Raw genomic sequence first — 21,693 nt, forward strand, 5'->3', positions numbered from 1 at the left:
TTGAATGGACTTACCTTGCATTAAGTTTATCTTTCTCTATATCCTAGCTATGACTGTAACATTACGTTCTGCACTCTTGTTTCCTTCTCTATGAACGGTATGATTTGTATAGCGCACAAGAAATAATACTTTTCACTGTATGTTAATACATGTGACAACAATAAATCAAATCAAATCAATGAAGTTACTGTGAAAATCTCCTAGTCACCACACTCTGGTCTGTTCGGGTACACTGAGGGAGAATTCAGCATGGCCAATCCACCTAACCAGCACATCTTTCAGACTGTGGGAGGAAACCGGAACACCCGGAGGAAACCCACACAACAAGGGAAGAATGTGCAGACTCTGCAAAGACAGTGACCCAAGTTCAGGAATTGAACCTGGGCCCCTGGCGCTGTGAGGCAGCAGTGCTAATCACTGTGCCACCATGCCACCCAACCTCCTAGTGTTTGACAAGGGAGCTCTGACGAAGGGTCATCCAGACTGCAAAAATTGGCTCTATTCTCTCTCGGTGTGGAGATGCCGGCATTGGACTGGGGTAAACTCAGTAATAAGTCTCAAGCTTGTGAGTTTACTATCAGATAAATCGGTTGGACTTAAACCTGGTGTTGTCAGACTTCTTACTCTATTCTCTCTCCACAGATGCTGTCAGACCCACTGAGATTTTCCAGCATTTTCTATTCTTATTGTGGTTGAAAACATTATAGTATAGTGTATAGATATGAAGCAAAATGTCGCCACAATATACATCGGAGATCAGCTGCTGTATCCAATGTTAAAGGGGAAATGCAGACTTCAGAGGTAAATTAAAAGTTTGATGCTATTTTATTTGAGTCTGAAAATGGAGAGTTTATAGCAAGTGTGAATTGTCTGTACAACAGTCAAGACAAAGAAATCTTGAAGGGGGAGTTGAAAACCTGGAGACTGGGTTAATCGTTAAAAGTGGAGTGGAAATTTTGTTTGAAAGAGTAATCTGAAAAACCTGGATTGGATTCTTAATATAATCATTGATGGAAAACATTGTTGTGAAAGGTTTTAAAGCCCTTTTTTTAGGAGTGCGACTAGGTGGAATGTTCTTTCAACGAGCCAGTACAGACTCAATGGGCTGAATGCCCTCCTTCCATTCTGGAAAGATGCTGTGAACCTGTGACCTGCCTTTAGGCAGATCCTCGATTGAACCTACTTAAAATAGGAGAAAGAGGTAGTGATGTATAGGGAACATAGAACATTACAGCGCAGTACAGGCCCTTCGGCCCTCGATGTTGCGCCGACCAGTGGAACCAATCTAATGACCCTCTAACCTAAACTATTCCAATATTATCTATATGTCAATCCACTGACCATTTGAACGCCCTTAAAGTTGGTGAGTCCACTACTGCTGCAGGCAGAGCATTCCACAGCCTTACTACCCTCTGAGTAAAGATAATTTTATCTTTACTCAGGAATGGAAGGAGCTCCAGAGCTTAGATCTCAGGCAGCTGAAGGCATGGCCATTAACAGAGGAACAATTAAATCTGGGGATGTACAGAAGGTCAGAATTGGAGGGGCGCAGAGACCGTAGAGAATTGTGTGGCTTTATTGTATTATAATTGTGTATTCAATCATATATTTATGGATTATAATTATGTTTATATATTATAATTAATGCCACATAAATACACCATTTAAATACTCAACTTAAATAGAGCAAGGGAGAGAGAGAATACATTTTTAAAATTGCACACAGGAGAGTTGTGGAAATCAAGTACAAATTGCATCCAAACCAAAATATTGACACTAGTGCATGAGTTAACAGGATCGGCTGTTAACATTCTCAACCCTAACTCAGAAAGTAGCGAAAGGGAAAATGCTGGAAAATCTCAGCAGGTCCGGCAGCATCTGGAAGCAAAGGAAACAGCTGATGTTTCGAGCCCAGGTGACCCTTTGTCAAAGCTTTTTATGTAGTGACTCAGGAGGTTCCTGGTTCAAATCCCACTCCTGTACTTGGAACACGTAAGTTATAGCAGGGGCTGCAGTGCAGGGTTGAGAGAATGCTGCACAGTTAGAGGCAATTTTCCAATCAGTTTGTAATATCGGGAGAAAGCGTAAAAAACCTTGGCCTGAAGAAAAACAGAAGGGCTAACCCCCACCCCACCGCCCCAGCCCCCCCCCAGCCCCCCCCCCCCCCCCCACCACCGCCACCCCCCCCCCCCCCCCCATTGTCCCGGACAAGATTTATCCTTCAATCCACATCACAAAACAGCGTATCTGTCCGTGAGCACATTGCTGTTTGTGGGATCTTGCTGTGCACACATTCGTGGTCACACTACTTACATTGTAGCAGTGACTGCCCTTCACAAGCACCTCATTGGCTGTAAAGTGCTTTGGGTTGTCTGGAGGTTGTGAAAGGTGCTATATCAATGCAAATCTTTCTTATTTCTAAGGTATGATTCAGTCATTTTCATAATGTCCCCAATCTGAGCATGGAAATAGGCATCGCTTTACAATCAGCAGAAAACAGGGGACAAAAAAACTCAGCGGACCAGATCACACCCACGAATGGGTGAATTAATTTCCCAGATAGAATCATAAAACCCCTACAGTGCAGAAAGAGGCCATTTGGCCCATCGAGACTCACCAGCCACAATCCCACCCAGGCCCTGTCCTCATACATTTCACCCTAGTTAGTCCACCTGACACTGAGGGGCAATTTAGTATGGTCAATCCACCTAACCCGCACATCTTTGGACAATGGGAGGAAACCCCGGAGCACACCCACGCAGACATGGGGAGAATGTGCAAACTCTGCATAGACAGTGACCCGAGCCGGGAATCGAACTCGGGTCCCTGGCGCTGTGAGGCAGCAGTGCTAACCACTGTGCCGCCGTGCTGCTGCTGTGATCTGGGATACATTACGGGGGGCACTGCTTTTGACAGGAGACAGAACTGGGGAGGGTGAGGAAAATATATATAAACACACAGGAAACAGCATGGGATGAACATAGAACATAGAACACTACAGCACAAACAGGCCCTTCGGCCCACGAGTTGCGCCGATCACATCAACACCTACCAACCTACAGACCTATCTATAACCCTCAATCTCATTAAACCCCATATACTCATCCAGAAGTCTTTTAAAAGACCCCAGCGAGTTCGCCTCCACCACCACTGACGGCAGCCGATTCCATTCACTCACCACCCTCTGAGTGAAAAACTTACCCCTAACATCACTTCTGAACTTCCCTCCTTGCACCTTAAATCTGTGTCCTCTCGTAGCAACCATTTCAACCCGGGGAAATAGCCTCTGAGAGTCCACCCTATCTATTCCTCTCAACATTTTGTAAACTTCTATCAGGTCGCCTCTCAACCTTCGTCTCTCCAGGGAAAAGAGTCCCAGCTCCCTCAACCTAACTTCATAAGGCATGCCTCCCAGTCCAGGCAACATCCTTGTAAATCTCCTCTGTACCCTCTCAATAGCTTCTACATCTTTCCTATAGTGAGGCGACCAGAACTGCGCACAATACTCTAAATGAGGCCTGACAAGGGTCTTATAAAGTTGCAGCATTACCTCCCGACTCCTAAACTCAATCCCTCGATTTATGAAGGCCAGTACACCATACGCCTTCTTGACCACCTCCTCCACCTGCGAGGCCGATTTAAGAGTCCTGTGGACCCGGACCCCAAGATCCTTCTGCTCTTCAACACTACTCAGACTTCTGCCCTTAATAGTGTACTCGTTCATCCCGTTGGTTCTGCCAAAATGGACGACTACGCATTTATCCGCGTTGAAGTCCATCTGCCACTTCTCCGCCCAGTCCTGCATCCTATCTATGTCCTGCTGCAACTTTTGCCATCCTTCCAGACCATCCACAACACCACCGACCTTAGTGTCATCAGCGAATTTACTTACCCATCCCTCCACTTCCTCATCCAGGTCATTTATGAAAATGACAAACAACAAGGGTCCCAGAACAGATCCTTGAGGCACTCCGCTGGTGACTGACCTCCATTCAGAAAAAGCCCCATCCACAACCACTCTCTGCCTTCTGCAGGCAAGCCAATTCTGGATCCACAAGGCCAAAGGCCCTTGGATCCCATGCCCTCTCACCTTCTCAAGAAGTCTTGCATGGGGGACCTTATCAAACGCCTTGCTGAAGTCCATGTACACTACGTCCATGGCACTTCCTTCGTCAATGTGTTCAGTCACACTTTCGAAGAACTCAACTAGGCTTGTAAGGCACGACCTGCCCTTGACAAATCCATGCTGACTATTCCTGATCATGTCAAACCTCTCCAAATGTTCGTAAATCTTGTCCCTCAGAAGCCTCTCCATCAGCTTGCCAACTACTGAGGTCAGACTCACCGGTCGGTAATTTCCCGGGCTATCTCTGTTCCCTTTCTTGAAAATAGGAACTACATCCGCAATCCTCCAATCCTCCGGAACCTCTCCCGTCTCCATTGACGACGCAAAGATCATCGCCAGGGGCTCTGCAATCTCTTCCCTCGCCTCCCACAGTATCCTGGGGTACATCCCATCTGGTCCAGGCGACTTATCTACCTTGATAGAATTCAAAAGTTCCAACACATCCTCCTCCTTAATATTCACGTACTCAATCTTTTCCATCTGCTGCAAATCCATAACAAAATCTCCCAGATCAGCTTCCACTGTGAACACTGAGGCGAAGTACTCGTTAAGCACCTCTGCCATTTCTTCTGGTTCCACACAAACCTTTCCCCCCTCACCTTTTATAGGTCCTATCCCTTCTCTTCTTATCCTTTTACCTTTCACATATTTATAGAAGGCCTTGGGATTCTCCTTAATCTTACTCGCCAAGGTCTTCTCATGACCCCTTCTGGCTCTCCTAATTTCCCTTTTAAGTTCCTTCCTACAGTCCTTATACTCCTCAAGATCTTTAACCTCTCCTAATTCCCTGAACCTCTTATACACCTTCCCTTTCCTCCTGACTAGGTTCAACACAGCCTTTGTGCACCACGGTTCCCGCGACCTACCAAAACCCCCTTGTCTCATCGGAACGTTGTCATTCAGAGCTCCAGACACACATTCCTTGAATATCTGCCACCTTCCTTCGGTACTTTTCCCTAAGAACGCCTCACACTATTCCAAGCAAATTTGCAGCACTAAGAACCAGTGTTTCAGGTTATCCTTCAGGAGTTTGAGACCCTCTCGCGTGTAACATCAGTGAGGGTTAGGGTTAATATTCCTGCATTCCTAACCCACCTTACCTGTTCATACACTCCCAGGGATGGTCTGAATGGTGACCAGTCAGTCACTTCTTGCCTAACCTGTGAGTCCAAAGTTATCGGGGCTGGGTGGAACGTGACGTTGAGGTCACAATCCCATCAGCCATGATTTTACTGAATGACAGAGCAGACTCGAAGGGCTGAATGGCCTAATTTGTATATTCGCATGAGAAGTACTTACAGTGGATATCAGAACTAATATTACCAGAAGATAACAATGTAAAACATGAAGGCAATGTAACAGACAGGGAGTGTATGAACAGGTAAGGTGGGTTAGGAATGCAGGAATATTAACCCTAACCCTCACTGATGTTACACGCGAGAGGGTCTCAAACTCCTGAAGGATAACCTGAAACACTGGTTCTTAGTGCTGCAAATTTGCTTGGAATAGTGTGAGGAAACAGTCCAGTTGTTGCGTAAACAATTAATAAAGAATATTTATTAAAACAAAAGAAAAGGTGAACACACAATAAGAAAGACTAATATACACCGTTGACCCTTCAGGATATTAATAACAAAACTCGTTATATCTGAAATTATCCCTTGTTTTCAAAATTAACCCACATTCCCAGAACTCACCCCTTTTCCCAAACAGTATCCACTTTACTGACTCAATGAGTTAAACCCAGCTTACGGTTACCATCCAGTACAGCGTAGATGACCAAGTCTGGGGAAATGTCTTTTCCCTGTTCAGCGAAGGCACAAAACTGCATCTTTCAGAGGAGGATATCTACAATCTGCGTGACTCTAAATGTTAGATGGAAAAGGCTGTTGATGGAAAACTAGCTCACTTCCCCAACTTCTCACTGCCCAACTTAACTAAAATCCCCTACCCTTCTGGGGACCATATCCCTCTATTCCCATCCTATTCATGTATTTGTCCAGATGCTCCTTAAAACTCACTATCTGCTTCCAGCAGCGAATTCCAGGCATCCACCATCCTCTGTGTAAAAAACTTACCTCATTCACCCCCTTTAAACCTTGACCCTCGCACCTTAAACCTAGTAATTGACTCTTCCACCCTGGGAAAAAGTTTATTTGATATTCCACCCTGTGGACTTGTCTGTCTGCATCTCTCAAATTCCTTGCCTTTCAGAGTTATTATTTGTATCGGCCTGTTGATCTCTGGTAAACAGTTTTTCTGATATGGCAATTTGAACTTCAATTTATCTAGACACCTGCTAATCTTGTTGCTGGGTAAATTCCAGTTTCAGGAGGTACATTAGTGTGGACATCTGCTTCAGTTCCCATTAGAACAAAACAAGGCTCTTCTACTGGATTAACCAGTCATACCAAACAAAGAACAAAGGACAACACAGCACAGGAAACAGGCCCTTCGGCCCAACAAGCCCACGCCGCCATTTCAACATTGTGAGTTCCTTCTTCCACCCATGACCCTTGTCTACGCTTATGGCACTCCATATTGGAAACCAGATTGAGGGGAGACTAAGCTAGGGACAATTTGTTCCACCAATCAGCTTAAGAGCACATTTTTGGGGTGTGGGAGGAAACCGGAGCGCCCGGAGAAAACCCACGCAAGCACGGGGAGAATGCGCAAACTCCCACAGACACTGGCCGCTCAGTTGGGGAAATGCTGGTGGTTTGCTGCTGCATCATCCTGTTCTGCATGTATCATGTTAGTTTCATTTTTCCATATGTGGTCTACAGGATTCCTGACTTTTCTTCCTTGGAGGTCAACCTGATTGGATACAGGGCCTCTTTTTGTTATAATTTTCCCAGGGACCTAGGCCAGGCACATCTTAAAGTTCTGGATGAATACAGTAGCACTTGTATCAAAGAAACAGTTTCACTGTTGACACCCTCATTGGGGAAGCGAGCTAGTTTTCCATCAAGACAGAGGGTCCTTTTCCATCTAACATTTAGAGTCACACAGATTGTAGATATTCTCCTTTGAAAGATGCAGTTTTGTGCCTTCGCTGAACAGGCAAAAGACATTTTTCCAGTCTTGGTCATCTACGCTATACTGGATGGTAACCATATGCTGGATTTAACTCATCAAGTACACCGTTTCACCTCCACATTCCCCATTAATTTGGGAAAGACTAGGTCAGGTCTGGTCCTGAGGCACCTTCCCATTAATAGCTCCGTGGGGGAATGTCCCTGTAGGAATGTGTGGCGCTGTCTTGTAATTGAGGAATCCAACTTCAATCGTAGTGGCTCCTCCAACGGTTTTCTCATCACTGATTGAATACAGGAGTTGGGACGTCTTGTTGAAGTTGTACAAGACATTGGTAAGGCCACACTTGGAATACTGCTCTGGTCACCCTATTATAGAAAGGATATTATTAAACTAGAAAGAGTGCAGAGAAGATTTACTAGGATGCTACCGGGACTTGATGGATTGAGTTATAAGGAAAGGCTGAATAGACTGGGACTTTTTTCTCTGGAATGTAGGAGGCTGAGAAGTGACCCTATAGAGGTCTATGATGAAGGGCATAGCCAAGGAAGATAGTCAATATTTTTTCCCAAAGGTAGGGGAGTCTAAAACTAGAGGGCACAGGTTTAAGGTGGGAGGGGAGAGATACAAAAGTGTCCAGAGAGGCAATTTTTTCACACAGAAGGTGGTGAGTGTCTGGAACAAGCTGCCAGAGGTAGTAGTAGAGGTGGATACAATTTTATCTTTTAAAAAGCGTTTAGATAGTTACATGGGTACGATGGGTATAGAGGGATATGGGCAATTGGAATTAGTTTAGGGGTTTTAAAAAAATAAGGGCAGCATGGATAAGTTGGGCCGAAGGGCCTGTTTCCCTGTTGTAAACCTCTATGACTCTACTTGAATGGCTGGCACAGTGGATAGCACTGCTGCCTCAAAGCGCCAGGGACGTGGGTTCAATTCCAACCTCGGGTGACTGTGTGGAGTCTGCGCATTCTCCCCATGTCTGCATGGGGTCTTTTTTCCCCACACTCCAAAAGTGTCTGGGTTAGGTGGATCGGCTAGGTTAAATTGACCCAAGTGTCAGGAGATTAGTAGATTAAGTGTGTGGGGTTATGGGAAATAGGCCTGGGTGGGACTGTGGTCGGTGCAGACTCAATGGGCTGAATGGCCTCCTTCCACACTGTAGGGATTGTATGATTCTTTCTGCTAAGTCGAGGCTGGATGATCGGGGGGCCGTGCACACATTTTATTCTGTTATTTTGCACACAATGCTTCTGTAAAGGCAGTGCCGCCATCAGATATCAAAATGTCTTGTTGTAGTTTCTTGTTCACTTGCGGAGGACGTTATTCTCATTTCGTGAAAATCAAACCACTTGGATGGACGTCAACATTAATTAAAAACTTGGCACCCACAAAGGGACCAGTACAATCCATACGTAACCATGACCAAGGTTGGTCAAGTCAGTGCCATGGGTGTAGGTGAGCCAAAGGAGGCAGCGTTTGTTGTGATTGGCACCGATCACAACACGTGACGAGGTTTTCAATATCCTTATCAATATCTGGCCACCAAATATAACCTGTTCCGAGCATCTTCATTGCAGTCTGCCCTGGGTAAGCATTGTGTAATTCCTGCAGCAGTGTTCCTCTTGCTGGGTCAGAGACCACAACTCTGGCCTCCTCTCTCCCCACTGTAACACTCTGTCCTCACAGCTCAGTGCGTTTTCCGTGGTTCGTTGTAAAATAACACACGCTAAAAGACACACCGGGAGATAACATCTTGTACTGAAAGCTTATGAAGTTTATTTATTAGTCACAAGTGGGCTTACATTAACACTGCAATGAAGTTACTGTGAAAGTCCTCCAGTCGCCACAATCCAAAGCCTGATAAGGTCAATGCAGGAACATCTGCCAGACTGTGGGAGGAAACTGGAGCACCCGGAGGAAACCCACGCATACATGGGGAGAATGTGCAAACTCCACACAGTCACACCCAAACTAGGAATTGAATCCAGGTCCCTGGCGCTGAGGCAGCAGTGCTAACCACTGTGCCACCTAAGAGAAGCCCTGGTGGGTGTTAATTGTTGCAAAATCTTCTTGAATCCTCATCCAATTCTGACTGTTGACAGGCGTGGCTCATGTCCAGTTTTGAATACACTCAGCCTCCTGCTAGCTTTGCATAAAGATTTGGGGTGGCACAGTGGTTAGCATTGCTGCCTCACAGCGCCAGGGACCTGGGTTCAATTCCCGGCTTGGATCACTGTCTGTGTGGAGTTTGCAAATTCTCCCTGTGTCTGCGTGGGTTTCCTCTGGGTGCTCTGCTTTCCTCCCACAGTCCAAAGTTGTGCGGGTTAGATTAATTGGCTATGCTAAATTGACTGTAGGTGCAGAGGTTAGAGGATTAAGGGGTAAAATATGTATGAATATGGGGGTAGGGCCTGGGTGGGATTGTGTTCGGTGCAGATTCGATGGGCTGAATGGCCTCTTTCTGCACTGTAGGGTTTCTATGATCCTCAATCCTTAGAACTGAATACACGTCCAGCCTGGCTGTTTGATTGACAGTCAGTCTGCAGTCCCCACAAACGCATGCTGTCTGGTCAGATTTCAGTACAGGCACAATGGGGGCAGCCCATCCAGAAAAGTGGGATAATTGGTTATGTCAAATGGAACTAAATTGGCAAGACACCTTCAATATAACTGACAGCAATTTATAAGAAGTTTTTTAAAAAAACACCCAAGGCCTTTCAGAATCAATTAGACAGAATTCAGGGTGTCAAGGCTAAAATCTACATCAAATTAGATGCTAATAGATGTTCAGTTCCTCACACGGTACATCAAAATGTTGCGGTAGAACTTAAAACATTTTGAAAAATTAGGAGTCACAAAGCTGGTAGTTTTCTGAATGGGCCGCCTCATTGTACCTGTACTTAAATTGGAAAGAGGTTATTATGATCCTTAATAATAATAAAGAAAATTATCACAGAGTGAAAAGTATTGTTTCTTGTGTGTTATACAGGCAAAGCATACTGTTCACAGAGAGGAAAGGAGAGAGTGCAGAATGTAGTGTTACAGTCACAGCTTGGGCGTAAAGACCACTTAGTGCAAGTTAGGTCCATTCAAAAGTTTGATGGCAGCAAGGAAATCGTTCTTGAGTCGGTTGGTACGTGATCTCAGGCTTTTGTATCTTTTTCCCGATGGAAGAAGGTGGAAGAGTGTATGTCTGGGGTCTATGGGCTTGTTGGTTATGCTGGCTGCTTTTCCGAGTCAGCGGGGAACATTGACAGTGTCAGCGATGGAAGGCAGGTTTGAGCAATGAACTGGGCTTCACTCACGACCCTTTGTAGTTTATTGCCGTCTTGGACAGAACAGGAGCCCATACCAAGCTGTGATACAACCAGAAAGAATGCTTTCTATGGTGCATCTGTAAAAGTTGCTGACATGCCAAAGCAGAGACATTGGTGGGCTTTCTGAACTATAGCGTAATTTACCCTTGTTACAAGCTGGTATCCAGAGCTTCCGGGAATGTTAAATTTCTAATGAGATTAAAAGCCTGGGGTCTCCATGCTGTAAGCACAATGACCTTTTATTATCTTCTGTAATCTCATCAGCGGTGAAGAAATTGCGAAGTTTTCAACATACTAAACCCGGTGTTTCAGCCTCTGGGTCAAAGGGGTTGATTTTCCCTAAAAGCGGAATTTTTAAAACTTGTTGCTGCCGCAGATATTTTTTTTTAAAAACCAAAAAAGTTTGAAGGTAGACCTCCCCCCCACCCCGATTCCAGGGGTTGGTGACTGCATCCTGATTTAGCTCATCGCCAGTGTAGTCCTCCACTGTTACATGATCTCTGCTGCGCTACACCAGGGCCCAGAGCTTCGAGAACAACCCACTGCGCCACAAAACCTTGGTGATGATCACTAATAAATCCAGTAGGCATTCAGGAACTACCTCTTAATTTATTTATTAGTCACAAAGTAGGCTTACATTAACACTGCAATGACATTACTGCAAAAATCCCCTAGTCGCCACACTCCGGCGCCTGTTCAGATACACTGAGGGAGAATTTAGCATGGCCAATGTACCCTAACCATCATGACTGTGGGAAACCGGTGCACCCAGAGGAAACCCACGCAGACATGGGGAGAATGCGTAGACTCTGCACAGATAGTGACCCAAGCCAGGAATCGGAAATCAATGCTGGGATCATCTTAAGTTCTGGTCTGAAGGTTCTTCACCAAAAGAATTTGTACCAAAAACAACTCTGGCCTTTGAGGAGGAGGATGGGCCAGAGGGGCAGACTGTAAGAATCTGATCTGTATCATTGGAGGGAGAGTTTACTCAACATGAAAATTAGGGGTGAAGTATTCATTAAAAGGACAAATAAACTTTATTTACTCTCTGCTTTCTAACCGTCCTCTTGTCTCCATGCCACCACCATTCATTGCAGAATAGCCAAGTACTGAATAACTTCAGTCAAAACAGTTCTAGAAAAATCCGCAATCAGGCCTCTATGTTGCTCCACAAAGACTGATCTGCTCTTCTCTCCAAATCCAACGCCTATCAGTCACTGCTGCCGATGGGAAATGGAAACAGCACGGTTTTTACAACAACAACTTGCATTTACACAGTGCCTTCAACTCAGTAAAACATCCCAGTCAGGAGCACAGTGCATCACGACGGGAATAAGGTCCAACAGCCAACTTTCAATTTCAATATTTGTTGTTTATTTATTTAAAAAGTGATCTATTTTAAAAGACATGTGTGAGGTTTCATAATTAGTGAAAGCGATCGGTTCCCCTCGCTCTGTCCCTGGGGTTGTCTTTGCATTTGAATAGAAACAATGTGCAGGGGTTATGGGAAAAAGGCAGGGCAGTGGCATCAAGTCGTGATGCTTGTTTGAAGAGCCAGTGCAGGCATGATGGGCTGAATGGCCTCCCTCTGCACTGTAACAATTCTGAGGTTTGGGCTCTTCCAACTGAAAAAAAGTCTAGATATTTATTCCTGAAATTGAAGCCACAGGGTGGAAGGAGGCCACTCGGCCCATTGTTCTTGTACCAGGAATAGCTCTTTATGTGCAACTAACTACCCCTATCCCGTGCGTCCTGCAGTAAATCCCTTGCCTTGCCCAGAGTCAGAGTTGAGAGTAACTTATTCACATGGTGCTGTGCCCCTAATTCCCTTCAGACCTCCAACCCTGCAGCCTCCTGCCATGATCTTGGAGTGTAAGCAGTCTCACAACACTAGGTTAAAGTCCCACAGGTTTATTTGGTAGCACGAGCTTTTGGAGCATGGCTCCTTCATCAGATGATGACGCACTCACCCGATGAAGGAACCGTGCTCTGAAAGCTCGTGCTACCAAATAAACGTGTTGGACTTTAACCTGCTGTTGTGTGAGGCTTCTTACTGTGCCCATCCCAGTCCAACGCCGGCAACTCCACATCATGACGCTGGAGATGTACTATGGCTGCTTGGTCAGGAATCCTGTGGGAATCCCGAGGAACGCTGACTTCATAACCGACTGAACCTGCACTCTGTTGACTTGACCGGAAAGAGGTGCTGGTGGGTACAGGTCTGTCAACAAACGTGAGGCAGCAAATTAATTCTGACGCAGGAAGGACACTGCACGTCTTGATATGATAGTTCCTACAGAATCTGTTGCCCACCAGCGAGGAAACCGCACTGCACACAGCTTTCAAAGTACACATTTGGAAGTTGGATAAGACTAGAACATGATTGCACTTCCCAGAGTCCCAAGAACAAAACAAAAATCACCCAAATATTTCGCGTTGTGGAGCCTTATAATATCATATTGTTGTAGGGAAATACTCAGCAGCTTTCCAGAGTTTAGTTAATCAAAAATTTGTATAATTAAAAACGGTCATCTTTCAGAGGTGACTGTGGGGGTTACACCCAGCTGGAGTTGAGTTGTCCAGTTCCGGGGCGTTGTCTGCTGCTGCATATGGAGCCACTCGGAGCCATGAAACTGCTGGTCTCAGTCAACGGTCATATTGCAGATCACAGATGGGAAGAGGTCGAAGAATCCCTACGGAAAAAACAGAGATTAAATGGATCACTCTGGGGAAACGAGGGGTCACCCACCTCCCCTCTCCACCAAATATCTGTTGCAAAGTACACCTGGGTTGACTATTGCTGGAAAGAGACATGTTGCTGAAGTTTTTCACCTTGCACCCATCAGGACAAATGCAAAAATGTCAAATTTCAAACAACGACAAATTTATATTCCAGGGGAAAGAGTATTGATTGGCTGGCAAGCCCGATACTGATGGGCTGGCAAACTGCTTCTGATTGGTTAAGCTATTGCCATGGGGAACTATTGGCTCCCTAACATTCTAAAGGTGCAAGTCTTGGACTTCCTTTTGTTTGCCGAGAATGATTATATTCAAATTGTTGAGATGTTTTGCCTTTCTAGGTTAATTTGCTAATCAATCAGCTCCCTTTTATCCTGTACTCTAAATTGTTGCAATCATTTGAAATTTGGCATTCATGTATTTGTCCTGAAGAGGTTTGAGGCGAGAAATGTCATCGCTCCTTTCAACAATGTTCAAGTTCCCTGTTACCAAACGACTGCTGGTCCTGTTGAACTCAGTGATTTCTTCTGAGATATGGGGAGGCGGGGAGGGAAGTGGGCGGAAACTGTGGTGTCCTTAATCTGGGCTCCACTGTTGTTTAGCGACACCATTCCCACCACTGAGTCAGGAGCTCATGGGTTCAAGTCCCAGTCTGGGGACTTGAGCACAGAATCAGGGCTGTGACTCCCTGCACAGTACTACGCAGCATTCTGAGGAGCTACACCAAGTCTCCAGCTGCCCTGAGTGTGAACGATGCCTTGGCTCTGTGTTGCAGCGCACAGAGCTCTCCCCAATATCCAGGCTAATATTTAACCTTCAACTGACACCACACAAAGAACCGATATCTGGCCTTCATCACATTGCTGCTTGTGGGATCTTGCTGTGCATAATCTGGCTGCTGCGTTTCCTACATTACAACGGCAACTGCACTTCAATAAAGCACTTCATCACCTTGTGAACAGCTGTGTTCAGATCTTGAAAGCTGCTATATAAATGCAATTTTGAGTGGCACAGTGATTAGCACAACTGCCTCACAGTGCCAGGGACCCGGCTTGAGTCACTGTCTGTGTACAGTCTGCACATTCTCCCCGTGCCTGTGTGGGTTTCCTCCGGGTGCTCCAGTTTCCTCCCACAGTCCGAAAGACGTGTCGATTAAGTTGATTGGCCGTGCTAAATTCTCCCACAGTGTACCCGAACAGGCGCCGGAATGCGGCAACTAGGGGATTTTCAAAATAACTTCATTGCAGCGTTAATGTAAGCCTACTTATGACAGTAATAAGTAAATAATCTCTTTTTCAGTTGTCCCCACTTCCTTGATTCCCCCTATGAGCCCTCCCCCTGTCCACCAGAGGAACTGTTCTCTCCAGTATCTACCCCTTAAACCATTTAATCGTCAGGTCACTGCTCTGCCCACAGGGAAATGGGATGGGGGCCTGAGGACACCCCTTGCTGGGGTAGCACTGTCCCAGGCACAGTGTGGAATGGGCTCCTTCTGTACTCCGAATGCAATGAAACTCAGACAGTCTGAGACGGAGTGAGAGGGTGGGGCAGGGAGGGGTTGCCAACTGAGATCACATATATTCCTGGAGGTTTCATCACATAGACTACCCCACCCCCCCATCCTCCAGCCATTAATCACCAACAAGTCCATCCTTGTGGCGAGCTGCCTTCCTAAAGCCAGTTGGAAGATGCTTGACTGTCAAAGCCTTTCCACCCCCAATTGTCACTGAACCTTTATCTTTATTAAAACAAAGAAAATGACAAAGAGCCCCCTTGTTAACGTGCCGATGGGTTTTCTCCAGGGCCCGCTCACGGCACTGTCTTGGAGATCGGTGTTCAATGCCTGGCTGGAGATTCCAGGTCAGTCCTGGAAGGTTGGCGATCTCTGAGCCCACATCCCAGAGCAAATACTTCTCCAAACACAGTGCAGCAGTCTCTGCGGGTGACCCGGAGAGTGCCCACATTGTTTCAGTCTGCTAGGATGTGTCGGGGAGACTGTTTTCTTGTCCTGAAGCACAACCATCCTCTCTCTCTCAGTCAGAGGCTTTGTTAGACAATGGGACAAAACACAATTCTTCTCAGCCTGAGCGATGCTGCCACCGCCTGGTGGGTCTCATGTTCGCACAATAAAACCAAAGATAACAGCCCCACAGTCACAGAGCTCACTCAGGGCTGGGCACAACGAACGGAGCAAGGCTCTCGCGCTCCTGAAATTGTTGCATTCACAATACAGAAGGAGCCCATTCCACACTCGGTGCCTGGGGCAGGGCCACACCATCAAGGGGTGCCCTCTGGCCCCCATCCCACTTCCCTGCACGCTGAGGACTGATCTGATGGTTTTGTCTGTATTCTCTCATGGGACACGGGCGTCGCTGGCTGGCCAGCATTTTTTGCCCATCCCTAGTTACTCGAGGGCAGCTGACAATCAACCACATTGCTGTGGCTTTGGAGTCACATGTAGGCCAGACTGGGTAAGGACAGCAGATTTCCTTCCCTGAAGGGCATTAGTTGAACCAGATGGACAATGGTTTCATGATCATCAGTAGATTCTTAATTTCAGATATTTTAATTGAATTCAAACTCCATCAGCTATTGTGGTGGGATTCGATCCTGGGTTCTCAAAACATTAGCTCAGTTTCTGGATTAATTGTCCGATGATAATACCACGAGGCCATTGCTCCCCCTAAATTAAATGGTAATAAGGAGTAGGTAATGGAGTAAGCAGTTCTTCTGGTGGTCTGGGATGTGGGGGGAGGGGATTGAGAAAGTGGGGACCCTGGGGAGAACTCCCTGTGTCTTTTTCAGAATAGTTCCATGGGATCTGATCTAATTGAGAGGGCAGATGGGATCTCGGTGCTGCACTGTCAGAGGCAAGCAGTGCCTCTGACAATGCAGCACTCTCTCAGCACTCTCCTGCAGGCAGCAACCCGCAGGATTTGCTTAGATTTGTGGGGTGGGACATGAACCTCTGATGTGGAGGTAAAACTGTGTGGTTTCAGTGGCTCTGGAATCACATAATACCAGAGGCGTCTGGATGGGTACCTGAACAGGGAGGGAATACAGGGATACGGAGTAAGGGCAGAAGGTTTTTTTAAAAAGGATAGTTAGGGCATCATGATCAGCACAGACTTGGAGGGTCAAAGGGTCTGTTCCTCTGCTGTACTTTTCTATCTAAATTAGCACAGGCACACCGTGTACCAGTCTATAACACAGATATAACAAATGAGTTATAATGGTGCAGACACCTCACATTGGAAGCTGGCTGTTAACATTGGGTTGGAAGGGCAGGTCATTGCCACATGGCAACAAACAGAAGCTCATTGAATACTGGGCAATGTGCTGTCAGAATAGAAGGTGAACATTTAGCCCCAGAGCAGACAATAGTTAGAACATAAAAATTAGACCCCAAGTCATCGCCAGTTGCTGCACAAGTCTCCAGGTGGGACTGACAGAGAATTATCCACAAACTATTTGAGCTGCCAATGCGTGCCACAGAGCTGCGTGTTATTTACCTTGAACAGTGTGACGGTCTGAAGGACACTTGAAGAACAACACATCTCACGGATGGAGTGCATGGCCAACTGCGGGGACCCAATGTCCAATACTTTCAGCCCTAGGCCAGAGGCGAGGATCGGGCCGATGGTAGTGCCACAGGGACTGTCGTTCCTCACCATGACATCCTGGAAAGAATTTGAATTGTAAGTGTATTAGAATTCATTGAGCTCACAGTGCATTGTATTGTAGAGAAGCTGGGAACGTTTACTTTGAGATATGGAGAACAATCTCCACAATCAAATTTAATAGACATGTACAAGATTATGAAGGGGTTATATAGTAGATTTAAAAGAAAAACATATTTATTCATTCACGTCACTGGCTAAATCAGCATCTATTACCCATCGTTAATTACCCTTCAGGAGGTGGTGGTGAGCTGCCTTCTTGAACCCACTGCAATCTGTGTGGTTTAGGCACACCCACAGTCTGTCAGGGAGGGAGTCCCAGGATTTTGACCCAGTGATAGTTAAGGAACAGCTGATATATTTCCAAGTCAAGATGGTGAGTGACTTGGAGGGGAGCTTGCAGGTTTTGGCATTCCCATATATCTACTTGGCCTCCTGGGTGCTAAAGACTGCAGGTTTGGAAGATGCTATTGAAGGAGTCTTGGCAAGTTGCTACAGTGCATGTTATAGGTGGTACACACGGCTGCCACTTTGCTTTGGTGGTGGAGGGAGTGGATGTGGAAGGTGGTGGATGGGGATGTCAATCAAGTGGGCTGCTGTGTCCTGGGTGCTGTCAAGCCTGAGTGTTGCTGGAGCTGCATTCATCCAGCCAGTGCAGAGCGTTCCAAGGCACTCCTATGGGTGGTGGACAGGCTTTGGGGAGTCTGGAGGTGAGTTATTGCTGCAGGATTCCTATCCTTTGGCCTGCTCTTATAGCCAGTGTTTAAATGACTGGTTCCGGTTAATGGTGATGTGCAGGATGTTGATCTCCTTTGACAGCCTTTACTAGATGAAAAATTCACTGTGCATCATAGCCTTTTTGTACAGGGTCTAAATTTCCACTCCCCATTCACCATCTCTAATGCTTTGCAACACCTCTTGTCTAAAATGGCAGGCCACAAGCTTACCTGGAGAGGGACCTGCACACGATTGGCAATCTCGCGGACAACGGCAGCAGTGACAGCATTTGAGGCGTATCGCTGATTGCTGTTAAATTTAATCACTGGCCCCTGGATAGAAATAAGGAACAGCATCGTTAGCAAATTCTGCAGCAGCACAAGGCTGCAAGGTCAACCAGTGCTGTGTCCGTAATCCAGAAACATTGCACATAATCACTCGACCAGACTCATTTAAGTGTGGTCCATTGCTTTGTTTCCATTACTCGCACCAAGTCCCGTTCACACATTATCCACTGTACTCAGTGACCAACATTAGCTCCCAGTCTGGCAACACCTCAAACATTTGCTTACTGGTTGTTAAATTTCCCTCTGGTCTCCCTCGCTCCAAGTCTCAGAGAGCTGGCCGCTTGAGGATCCCCACATTTTTCCATTAAATTGTTGGCAGTATTTTTTCAGCTGTCAGAAGTCGAACATTTATCAGCCTGGGAACTGAGTTTAAAAATTGGCAAGTCATGTTGCAGCTCTATAGAACCTTATTTAGGCCGCACTTGGAATATAGTGTTCAATTCTGGTTGCCACACTACCAGAAGGATGTGGAGGCTTTGAAAAGGGTACAGAAAACATTTACCAGACTGTTGCCTGGCATGGAAGGCACTAACTACGAGGAAAGGTTGGAGAAACTTGGTTTGTTCTCACTGAAACAATGGAGGTCGAGGGGTGACTTGATAGAAGTTTACAAGATTATCAGGGGCATGGACAGAGTGGATAGTCAGAAACTTTTTCCCAAAGCGGAAGAGTCAATTACTAGGAGGCAAAGGTTTAAGGTGAGGGGGCAAGGTTTAAAGGAGATGTACGAGGCAGATCTTTTACACAGAGGGTGGTGGGTGCCTGGAACTCGTTGCTGGGGGAGGTAGTGGAAGCAGATGCCATAGTGAGTTTTAAGGGGCATCTGGGCAAATACATGAATAGGATGGGAATAGAGGGATATGGTGCCTAGAAGGGAGGGGGTTTTAGTTCAGTTGGGCAGCATGGTCGGTGTAGGCTTAGAGGGCCGAAAGGCCTGTTCTTGTGCTGTAATTTTTTGTTTCCTTGAATTCTCTACTTAAACCCCACCGTCTCTCTCTCTGAGAGGCTCTTTAAATGCTCCGTCTTTCACAAAGATTCTGCTTTTCTTCCCCAATATCTCGTGTAGCTCAGTCATAGCTTTGTTGATAAAAACATCGCTGTGAAGCAGCTCGGGGACATCTTATTTAAACATACCACGCAAGTGAAAATTGTTGTTCGAGTATTGCATTGTGTAAACATTGCTGGATATATCTCTGTGCATTTTACCAAAATTTTGTGTTTAATAAACTAGGGGATGAGATGGGAGGAGGGGCACAGTGTGGAATTGGAGGGACAAGGCACTCTGATCCTGAAAGATCGGTGGTGAATGGGCTGGAGGTGAAGAGTCTGACCCAGTGTGTCATTTCTGCTTTGGGCCCTACGAACAATGGGTAGCACAGTGGTTAGCACGGCTGCCTCACAGCACCAGGAACCTGGGTTCATTCCCAGTTTGGGTCACTAGCTGTGTGGAGCCTGCACGTTCGCCTCGTGAACGCGTGGGTTTTGTCCGGGTGCTACGGTTTCCTCCCACAGTCCAAAGATATGTGGGTTAGGTTGATTGGCCAAGGTAAACTGACCCGAGGGTCGGGGGATTATTAGTATGGTAAATGTGTGCGCTTACAAGAATAGGGCCGGGGTGGGGGTGGGGGTGGTGCAGACTTGATGGGCCAAATGGTCTCCTCCTGCACTTTGAAATTCTATGGTTCTCTGAACTCTCAATGCAGCTCTGAAGTCCCACATAATGTAGAATTTTATTTATGTTGAGCCCAATGCAGGCACAACAATGCAACCGCTTAAAAACAAAACATCTTCACCCAGCCTGCAATGTGAAGCCCTGGAACTGAGTTCTAACTGTTCGGTGGATATTAAGGATCCCAAGGCACCACTTGGAGAAATGCAGGGAGTTCCCATGGTGCCCTGTCCAACCCTGCTTCCTTGATGGAGGATGTTGCAACTAATAACCCAGAGAATGCCTGCCCAAACCCCCGCCCCGGCCCAAAACCCCACTCATCCCAAAACCCCCGTCCCTAACCCCGCCCCTGCCCAAAACCCCTGCCCAAAGCCCTCCCCACTGCCTGTTCAAAGCCCCGCCCCCCACTTCCTGTTCAAAGCCCCGCCCCCTACTGCCTGTTCAAAGCCCCGCCCCCCTGCTGCCTGTTCAAAGCCCCCCCCCCGCCACTGCCTGTTCATTCCAATTGGTTTGAAAAGACCCAGAAGCAAAGAATAAACACAGAATGTGGGTCCATCTCCGCAGACATCCTTTGGGATACCACAGTACAATACTTACGTCATTGTTCCAGTAGGTTAGAATTCGGTGAATGAGAGTTTAAATCCCACTGCTCTGAGTTCAATTTAAAAAGATAAGTTAATAAACCTGGAAGTAGCAAACTGCAGTCAGTCAGAGTGAGGGAAACCCAACTGGTTCACAGTTAGTGCTGGGGTGAGGAGGAAGCTGTAATATTGCTCCTGAGGCTGATGTTTCGAGTTCAGATGACCAGCTTTCACAAAGAGTCACCTGGACTCCAAATGTCAGTTCTTTTCCCTTCTTACAGACGCTGACAGACCTAGTGAGATTTTCCAGCATTTCCTCTTTTGGAGATAGAGGGAAGATCTTTAAAGACAGTGATAGGTTCTTGATTAATAAGGAGATCAAGTGTTACGGAGAGAAGGCAGGAGAATGGGGATAAGAATCATATCAGCCATGATTGAATAGCAGAGCAGACCCAATTGGCCGAATGGCCTAATTCTGCTCCTATTGTGCAGAAGGAGGCCATTCAGCCCATCAGGCTTGCACCAACAACAATCCACCCAGGCCCTATCCCCGTAATCCCAAGTATTTACCTTGCCAGTCCCCCTGACACTCAGGGTCAATCTCACACGGCCAATCCACCTAATGTATACATCTTTGCATTGTGGGAGGAAAGTGGAGCACCCAGAAAAAACCCACACAGACATGGGGAGAATGTGCAAACTCCACACAGACAGACTGTCACCCAAAGCTGGAATTGAACCTGGGTCCCTGGAGCTGTGAGGCAGCGGTGCTAACCACTGCGTCACCGTGCCATCTCTATATCTTATGGTCTAAGACAAAACTACACAATGCATTATAACCTGGAAGGGGTTGACTAAAGCGGTGGCGGCTGTCTTAACTGTCCACAATAACTTTCTGAAGGCAATTTTTAGACTTTTGCAGTGCTTGAGGGGAAGAGCAATGGAGTGGGGCTCACTGCTTATGACTTTTAAAGAGCCGACACAGGCATGATGGGCAGAATGGCCTCCTGGGCTGTATCATTCTATGACTCTGTTTTATTACAGCTTTGTTTAAAGGATAAATATTGGTCAGGACATGTTCAGGAAGCCCTAGGTTCCATGAATGCTGGTACAAGACTCGCTGGAACAGGGGAGCAGGCAGACAGAGACTTGTTTCACACACTGGGCAGCTTCAAGTGCATCAGGCAACAAAAAGCAATACATTTTATTTTTAAAGATGTGCAGTTTTGCAAAATGATTCATGACTCTACTCTCAAAGCTTTGGAGAATTTAATAGACGTCCATTAACCTCACCTTGTGCAGAGCTGGCCTGTGATTTTCTTCATGTTTATCTCTGAAAGAGATGAAAATAGAGGGTAAATTTCACTAAGATCTGGGATAATACCTCTTGCTTAAAGCAGGGGGTTCAAACCCTCTCTGCTTCTGAGAACCCCACCAGCCCTCCTGGGTTACAAATATTCCACAAATCCCATGTC

At 46.4% G+C, this 21,693-nt stretch overlaps 1 protein-coding gene across 1 annotated transcript in view; it reads right to left on the reverse strand.

Annotated features, from left to right (window-relative positions):
* Positions 1 to 11,836: 11,836 nt before the first annotated feature.
* dnpep (aspartyl aminopeptidase) overlaps positions 11,837 to 21,693 on the reverse strand; it is a 46,172-nt gene continuing 36,315 nt past the window's right edge. Inside the window, exons 12-15 of the mRNA XM_080199565.1 lie at positions 21,512 to 21,551; positions 17,852 to 17,953; positions 16,737 to 16,904; positions 11,837 to 13,178 (exon numbers count right to left, since the gene is read on the reverse strand). Of these exons, the coding sequence (XP_080055691.1) occupies positions 13,128 to 13,178; positions 16,737 to 16,904; positions 17,852 to 17,953; positions 21,512 to 21,551 (361 nt within the window). The 3' untranslated portion in view covers positions 11,837 to 13,127. The remainder of the gene's footprint in view (positions 13,179 to 16,736; positions 16,905 to 17,851; positions 17,954 to 21,511; positions 21,552 to 21,693) is intronic.

This window comes from Carcharhinus amblyrhynchos, chromosome 11 (genome assembly GCF_965287045.1).
Source record: "Carcharhinus amblyrhynchos chromosome 11, sCarAmb.v2.hapA, whole genome shotgun sequence".
NCBI lineage: Eukaryota > Metazoa > Chordata > Chondrichthyes > Carcharhiniformes > Carcharhinidae > Carcharhinus > Carcharhinus amblyrhynchos.